Source organism: Martes martes (assembly GCF_963455335.1).
Source record: "Martes martes genome assembly, chromosome: 11".
Classification (NCBI taxonomy): Eukaryota; Metazoa; Chordata; class Mammalia; order Carnivora; family Mustelidae; genus Martes; species Martes martes.
In genome coordinates this window covers 105,086,956-105,095,223 of record NC_137899.1, presented here as the reverse complement: position 1 = coordinate 105,095,223, position 8,268 = coordinate 105,086,956, and the positions used below count along the sequence as shown (strand labels likewise).

Here is an 8,268-nt window from a genome sequence, read left to right as displayed (position 1 = left end):
GAAATCATCCTGGGACCGCTAGGTCAGGTGGGAGAGGAAGGGGTGTGTTTTCAGGGCAGTGGGGAGAGAGCCTCTGCAGATGGGGCAGCCCATGTCCTAGGAGATGCCCCAGAGGAGTCCCCAGTACAGAGCGGTTTTTCTAGAATTTTCTAGTGGGCAATATTATAGTCTCATCTGAGAGCCATTTTGCTCTTAGCGTTAGGGAATATCTATCTTTTCCCTAAAACCTGAAGAGACACAACTGAAACTCATTTTCTCTGGTTGGCTTGGGACTGCCATCTGTCTGGTCGGTCCTGTCCTTCTTGTTGTCGATACCCTGCAGCCACGGATCCACTTCTCATTTGCTGCACACCAGGGGGCTCCTGGGGACGGCGTCTGTCTTGGGCAGGGCTCCATAAGCACCTTAAAAAAGGTCAAGCTTTGCACACTTTCTAAGGGTGGTGGAGGGTAAGCAAGAAAAGAGCTGTCCGCGTGGTAAAATAATGTTTTATTCCATGGATGAACAAACGCTACCATGCCACATTCTCACTACCCCTGCCAGATCTCGAGGCCAAAGCTGACCTCCCCCATCAGACCTCGTGGGCTCTGCAGTCGGTCAAGCCCACTGACATACAGAAGCACGGTCACGTAGCATTCCCAGTGGGTCCTGCTGCTCGGGCCTGGGTCCTCGTCACACACGGTGACGTCTCGGCCGGACAAATCCATGGTGGCGACCTTCCAACGGTGTTCACCCCAACGGACATCCGAAACTCCCGTGGCAGAAACCCAAACCCCTGAACACCAAAAGCCACACGGACCAATCTTCTCTGCTGACGGGATGTCGAGGACCCCCCGGCAGGACCAGAAGCTGGAGACATCAGTGCTGCCATTCCGGCTGTTGACAGGCTCCAAAGCAAACCAGAGTGATGGATAAGGTTTCAAACTAGCACTTGTGGGGAGCGCCGGTCAGCCACCGATCGGCATGCAGGCGACACGGTGAGAGCCGGTGGAGGGGCAGCGCCGTTCCTGTCTTTATGTACAACAAACGGGATATACACCGGGGGGCCGCTGAACCCTGGGTCAGGGGACCTCCTACGTGTCGACGGGCTGTCCGCACACGGAGGCGAGGGCACCGAGCTGTCCCCAGGGCAGGAGGAGACGACACACACCCACGTATCCCCCCACCCCCCCGGAGGACACGCCTGTCCCCTGTACAGGTTGACAGACCCAGGGGCAGAGTCCACCCTTTGTCTTTTCTTTTCTTTTCTTTTTTCTTTTTTTTTTTTTACCAAAGGCCATCTGAAAAGCCTCGACAACTCATCAAGGAGGAAAGGGCTGGGCTTCAAGACATACGGAGATCGTGTGACTCTAAGCCAAATCCTAATGCAGCTTTGGGGGAAAGAAGTTTTATTTACGACTTTTCTTTCTTTCTTAGTGCACGATATTGGATGTCTTTTTCCCCCTCAGTTTTTTTTTTTGAAATTTCTCCACAAAGTCTCAAGACAGTCTCGAGGAGACAGCCGTTAGTTACTTCTGATCTGTTTCTTTATCCAAATGAGTGCAAAGCCTACACGTTGACTGAAGAGCACAAAGCCAAACAAAGCCAAAAAAAGAAAAAAAAAGAAAAGAAAACAAAAAAGAAAAAAAAAAAGAAAGAAAAAAGAAAGCAAGAAAGAACGAAGAGAGAAAGGACGAAAGGAAGACAGTGAGCAAAACCACCCCAGGACCGGAGACAGTGTCAGGTATAAACCATAGAAAAATACGAATTAATTCCATAAGGTTAACCACTAGCATTAGCTACAGTAACACTGTGTGCAGCCCCTGAAAATGCCGGGTCTCCTAATTACAGGACGGAGCAAGCCAATCTATGGACAAGTACGGTTACGGTAATTGTGCTATAGTGTGTCCGTGGCGCGGTGACAGGGGGCGGGAGGGGAGCTGCGGACAGGGGCGCGGCTGGCGAGCGAGGGCGGGTCCGCACGCTCCTGCTTCTCAGCTGGGGCCGGAGCGCCGGTGTCTTTGCTGCTGTCCGTCCTTTGCTCCGTTCCCTGGGGAGAGGCCGTGGGATGCACCGGTCACTCTGGGGCCGGGAGGAGGCGAGGCTGTGGTTCCGGGTGCGGGGGAGTCCTCGTGAGCGGTGACGCGTCTCGGCCTGGGAAAAGCCGGTTTCCGGAGCAAAACTGCCTTCGGGACGCAAGACACACATGCTGTGGGAAGTCACACTTCTTGCCCCCGGCCCCGCCCCTGCGGGCGAGGGAGGCGGGGTCCCGGCTGCACACTGTCCTCGGAGGAGCCCCCCGACCCGCGGCGCTCGGGGCTGGCTCCAGGTCAGTCCTCCTCCTCCTCCTCTTTCGCTGTGGCTGCGGGCAGCTTGTCCTGAATCCGGAAGCATTCCACGAAGAAGCCGATGATGGATCGGTACAGGTGCTGGTGCAGGGAGGCACTGTGGAAGTAATGGCTTTCGTCCGGGTAGATCTGCGGGGAAGGCGGGGAGATGTTATGCCAGCAGTGGCCCCCGGGGCCTGGGGACACTCCGGGGATGCGAACCCAGCACTGCCCAGACACTATGCACTCAGGGCTCCGTTTCAGCCTGCGAACCGGATTTCCCAAGCCTCTCCTCCTCCTCTGGGAGGCTCCGCCGGGCATGGCAGGCTCTCGGAATCCGCGGGCTAAATTAGGACACGTTTTGTTCAACAGACACTGTACCAGTCTGGATCTGCTGGTTCGGGCTGGACACACCCCGGGACCACAGGGCCTCTGGCCCAGGTCTCCAGGGACCAGGCTTCCCAAAGACGTGGGAAGAATTCTGTGCTGTCTCTACAACCCTCACCTGCGTTAGGCTCACCCTGGGGCCGTGGGCAGGGAACTTTCCGGAGCCTCAGTTTCCAGCTGTGCCAAGTGGAGATGGTCATCGTAATAGAACCCAGCTCATAAAGTTTTGTGAGGATTCAGCGCTTAGAGTAAGACCGGGACGCAGGGACCCAGTGTAATGATGCCCCCTGTCCCCTAGGGGTGCTGCAGCGTTTCCGCACAAAGGTACCCATTCCGGAAGGGACGCAAAGCCAAGTCTAACCGATGGGGAAGCCCATGCTCTTCTCATGGCGCCAGGCCGCCCCCAGCGTTTGTAGCCCTGCCTTCCTCATGTCTCTGGACTGTTTCAGAGTATTTATAAATGACGGAGTGGAGCTCTTACATAGACTTTAAAATGTCTGTGATACAAAAAGACCCAAGGAAGGGTGTACATCTCTCCCGCTCTCGGTCCCCATTGCCTATGCCCTTCCCTAGACTTGATCACGGCTACCAACTCGCTGTGTATCTGTGCAGACATCTGCGGTGCCCGCAGGCATGGCACTGGGCTGGGGTCCCTTTTATGGTCTCAAGTGTGGTCTACGATGCATCTTGCTCAAAACCTTGCTGATTTCGCTCGGTCTATGCCGTGGGGGAGTGACCCACGTTAGCACATGGAGACTCACCCTTCAACCTTCCACGGCTGTATTATTACACGTCTAGAATGTATTTAACAATACCATAGCGACTCTCAACCTTACCATGACCTGAACACTTTCAGGAGCAAACTCAAAGCTAACACCAACCACGTCCTTCCTCTCCCCATTCATCAACACTCAGGCCAAACCCGTCCCTGCAGGAAGCGCCACTGCCTGGCCCAGCCGTCACGTGACCCTCCAAAGCAGCGGTGTGGGAAGGCCAGGAGCTCAGGACAGAAGGCAGGCAGCCCTCCGTGCCAGGGGGTGCAATTTCCCATTTATCTCTAGACCTGAAAAGGCCACCGGGGTAAGACGTGTTTCACCAAGGGAACCCATGGTCAGGAAGGAAACGGAAGCTGATTCTAGAAGCAGCCCAGACGTGAGCAGCTGGGTCAGTATTTGATGCCAGTGAAGACAAGCCTGTGAGTTCGTTTCGTGGGAAGGGCAGCCCTCTAACGGCTGCTCAGCCACAGAAGATTCTGGAACATTCTTCCAGAATTCAGTAAACGTGTGTTGCTGTCCAGAGGGAGGCTGGTGGAGAAGGCTCAGGACCGGCACATGTAAAGCCCCCACCTCCCCAGGAGGCGGCTCGCATCCGCGCTGGGACAACAGCCCCCTCCAACCTGCCACCTCCAGCCTCACTGTGGTGGTGTGTGGCCGTTTGGCCTCACTCATTGCCCAGAGGTGGGGGGGGCGGTGGAGTTCTAACTGGCCTTGCACATGGCTCGAGGGCAGGATGCAGCGATCATCACCGATTATTAGAGAAGATACGCACGCGCTAATTCGTCTGGCCCGACGCCGCGCCCTGCCCACCTCGCACCACTGTGACACGGGTGCGTCTGCAGGAATGGGGCTGACTGAATACCAGCCGGGTCCTTTTCCACGGAAGGAACGTGTCTCTCCAAGTGCGGAGCGGAGACGTGCAAATACCGTACCTGTAAGCTGTAATTTGCCTTCCCCTTAATTAGCTGTGTAATGAGTTCCGCCGTGTGCTGGAAATGGATTTTTTCTGTTAAAAAAAAAAGAGAGAGAGAGAGGGGAAAGGCCCGGTTAGTCCCTTCACAGCATGAAGGCGACGCTGAGACGTGCGTCCTTGGCCCTTACCGTCTGCGGTTGCGTGAATGATCAGAAACTGCTGTCCCTCCAGGGCCGACACGCGGTGCGCCACCTTGGTCATCTGCACACGCGGGGGCAAGGCGACAGGGTTAGTGGGCCCCGCCGCTGGCCAGAGGCTCCTCCTGGACCCCTGGCTGAGAAGGTAGCTGGGAGCCTGGGGGCCCGGGGGCCAGTCTTGGGAGAACTGGGGGCTTTCGGGTGCCCTGCGGAGGTGCCCGCGTGGAGGAGGAAGGGGTGGGAGGGAAGGGGGCACGGGAGCGGTTTCACCCACTGCGGGTGGCCTCTGAGGGCCCTCGTTTCAGCCACTGGGGGAGGACACGTGGCCGGACAGTCTGGGCACGGATCCCGGCTCTGAAACCAAGCCACCCCCCACCCCCGGGGGCAGAAGTGTGGCCCCCACCTGCCGCCCAGAAGCACCGCACGTGACACCCGCACCGTCCATTCTGTGGCCATGAAGGAGCAGGTGGCATCAGGGGACCTTCTGTTGCCCAACCTATGGCTTATTTTCCCAAAAATGGAGCCAGCCGTGGGGAAGGGGACCGGCAGTCATCTGTGCCCAACGAATGTGGACCCTGGGACAGACACTCTGGCCGTTGGAAGACTTCCCTAACTCCCGTCCTCGCCCCTCAGGTGCCAGAGAGGGAAACCGGACAGACCCGGGGAGGCCCTGGTCCCCTCGGCTCACAGCCTGAAGGAGGGTCTTCTCAGAGTGAGTCTGGTGGGGGAGACGGAGGACACAGCGGGCCCCGGGAGGCAGTGTGGGTCCCAGAGCTGGGCAAGGGGCCAGAGAGATGGGACCGATCTCACCCGATTCCCCATCCCGCCAGGCGGCCGGGGTGCCCACACATACCTCGTACGCCCTGTTGTCAAGTCCATGCAGACCCAAGTACCTCTCAGAAAATGCGGATGCTGGACACAGGCAGAGGAAGGCAGGTTACCTGGGGCGAGGCCACACAGAGCCCCAGACGCGGGGCCGCCCCCTTGCAGGGCAGATGTCTACTTCTAAGACACCCCTCAACCTGCGGGTCTTTGCCCAGGGAAGCAGACGGCACCGTGCTAGCGTTCGAACATGCTAGAGTTGGTGGTTGGGTTTAAGCAACAGACCAAACCTCGATCAACGAAACCATTCATCTGAAGCCTCAATAAAGAGGATAACAGCCCCCACCCGGCTTTGTTTTCAACATGTAGGAAAGACAAATCTTAAAGAGCAGATTTTCATCTGGATTTGCCTTTTTTTTTTCTTTTTTAAAGACGAGACATGTCCCGTTCTAGCTGAGACCCTGGCTCCCGGTCCAGGTTCTGGGTGAGGAGCCAGTGTCCACCTCGTCAGGCCAGTCGGGATGGAAGGAGCTCCAGAGGCTTCTGCATCCTGGAGTAGGGGGAGGAGACCGTGCAGGACCCCCGCCTGGAGCACTGGGACCAATTAAGGTGCAGGTGGTATGTTCATGTGCACTCAAATCAGGCAAATTTGAAATAGCATGATTAAAAACTTTAAGGGGCACCTGGGTGGCTCAGTGGGTTAAGCCTCTGCCTTCGGCTCAGGTCATGGTCTCAGGGCCCTGGGATCGAGCCCCGAATCGGGCTCTCTGCTCAGCAGGGAGCCTGCTCCCCGCCCCCCCCCGCCCCGCGTGCCTCTCTGCCTACTTGTCATCTCTCTCTCTCTGTCAAATAAATGAATAAAATATTAAAAAAAAATTTCAGTCTCACTGAATTTAAAAAAAGACAAAATGGCCTACATGTCTTCCCATGGGAAAATTAATTTTAAATTACTAAAATGCTGAACGAGAGGAGTTCTTACAGGACTGTAAGTGAAGTTTGCATTAGAGCCTTTCATGAAAATCAGCATGTCTTTTCTGAGCACTCTGGCTGCAGGAGGTGGGGGGCTGGGGCCGCTGGACCCTGTGGGGCCCGAGGTGCTGAGCTGGGGTCCCGGGGCGGGTGTGGCCAGGGTCCTGGTACCCTTGGCAGAGCAGCGACAAGGAGCCCTCTCCATTTCTGATCCCGTTAATCAGGCTGCTTTGTGCAGTGTAGCTGGGGTTCACGGCCTGGCCTCCCCACAGCCTCGGCCTGCGAGCCAGTTCTCAAAGCCCATAAGGAATACCTCGCCACGTGTTTTTTAAAAAAAGCATGAAAAGATAAAAATAAAAATAAAAAATAAAAAAGGACGAATGTCACCAAAGCATCCACAAGGAGAGGAAAGGGGCCGGCTGACCAGGATACCAGGATAGTGTGGGAAGCCTCGAATCCCGAGACGGAGCCCAAAGAGCCACGGTGCCTGGCAGAGGTCCAGTTCCCACACGTGGGAGGACTGCCCAGTGTCCGGTCGCCCAGTGGGCCATCCTGACACCCCATCCCAGGCCTCTGCCTCCTGCCTGTTTGTCAGGCAAGGTGCTGGCCACGTGCCACCTGCACCCCGGGAGGAGGGCGGACGCAGGCTGAGTGCAGCTCAGCTGCCGGGCCTCCACCGGATCGCCACCAGGTGGCCGTCCCCTCAGCCATAACCCCCCCCCCCCCCCCCCCCGCCACGGCTCTCCTCAGGGAATCCCTGCCCAAACAGGCCCGAGGCCCCAGACACAGAGCCCAAGCAGTGCCCCTGCCCAGATTCTGGGGGCTGCGGGAATGCGGCCCCGGCGGGACGGCAGCCAGCCCCTTCCCGCCCGCACACCCGCAAGGCTGCTGCTCCAGCAGGGGCCCCCCACGCCAGGGTCTAGCTCCAGGTCTCCTGTGTCGGGAATGGGACACACACGCATCGGTGGGTTGACCACTTTCATCTAACTAGTGACCTGAAGCCCTCCCCCCCCCCCCGCCCCGGCTTCTCTCCGGGTCACTCGTTAGCCGCCCGGCCCCTGGTGGCCTCCCTTGGCGATGGGTGTGCGGAGCGGGGGCAGCAGGTGGGAGCGCGGTGAGAGGGGAGCACGGGGCCGGGTCGGTGGCCTCACGACCCTTACCGTAGAGCTTGAAGTCCGTGATGGGAGAGAGAGCAGAGCCACAGGTGAACACCTGAGCCTGGTTTTCCCCCTTCGCAGGGAGGATGTAGGTGCTCAGATACCCGCCGTAGTCCTGGAGAGAGAAAGGGGGTGAGTGGGAGGAACGTCAGCGATGCTCGTGAGAACAGCGCAGATGTGAGGTCAGCGGCTCGGCGCCACCATCGCGTCATTTCTGTCACAGAGTGAAGAGGATGAAAGCGAACTCCATCCCAACTAGATACACGGGACGCGCGGCCTCCCCTCTCGGGGTCCCGTGTCAGGCAATGTACAGAAGACGGGAGGGCAGCCACGGCGGGGGGCCGGGCCGGGCTGTGTGCGCGTCGGAGTCTCATCGAGCCCCTTCCGAGTCAGCCTGTCCCTGCGGCGCGTGTGCTGCCTTTCCGCCTCCAGCGACGGAGGGCCCACAGGGAGCCTGCGTCAGCGGGCTCGGGCGCCGCTCTGCCAGGATGCCCACGTCAGCGTGTGCAGAGACAGGCATCCAGGTGGGCGTGGGACACGGGCAGCTCCTCCAAGTCCTATAGTGCCCTAAGCTCGGGGCTGACAAGCAAGACCCCTGCTTCACCCGGGCCGTCCAGAGAGGGCACAGCCCGACCGGTGACCTGCTGTGGGCGCCTCTGAAGCTGCTTGGCTCAGGTGCGCTCCCTCCCCCGACACGGGGGGAAGCTGTGATGAGCAAAAAGGGAAGGGGCAGGAGCAGAGCT

The 8,268-nt window shown here is 58.3% G+C and overlaps 1 protein-coding gene across 5 annotated transcripts in view; it reads right to left on the bottom strand.

The window, feature by feature from the left end:
• Positions 1 to 473: 473 nt before the first annotated feature.
• Positions 474 to 8,268, bottom strand: part of DPP6 (dipeptidyl peptidase like 6) — a gene marked incomplete at its 5' end in the record, with an annotated part of 869,135 nt that continues 861,340 nt past the window's right edge. For all 5 annotated transcript variants that reach the window (XM_080819089.1, XM_080819091.1, XM_080819088.1 and 2 more), the window contains 5 exons: positions 474 to 2,454; positions 4,400 to 4,473; positions 4,569 to 4,641; positions 5,431 to 5,489; positions 7,529 to 7,640. In XM_080819089.1, the coding sequence (XP_080675215.1) occupies positions 2,308 to 2,454; positions 4,400 to 4,473; positions 4,569 to 4,641; positions 5,431 to 5,489; positions 7,529 to 7,640 (465 nt within the window). In that variant the 3' untranslated portion in view covers positions 474 to 2,307. The remainder of the gene's footprint in view (positions 2,455 to 4,399; positions 4,474 to 4,568; positions 4,642 to 5,430; positions 5,490 to 7,528; positions 7,641 to 8,268) is intronic.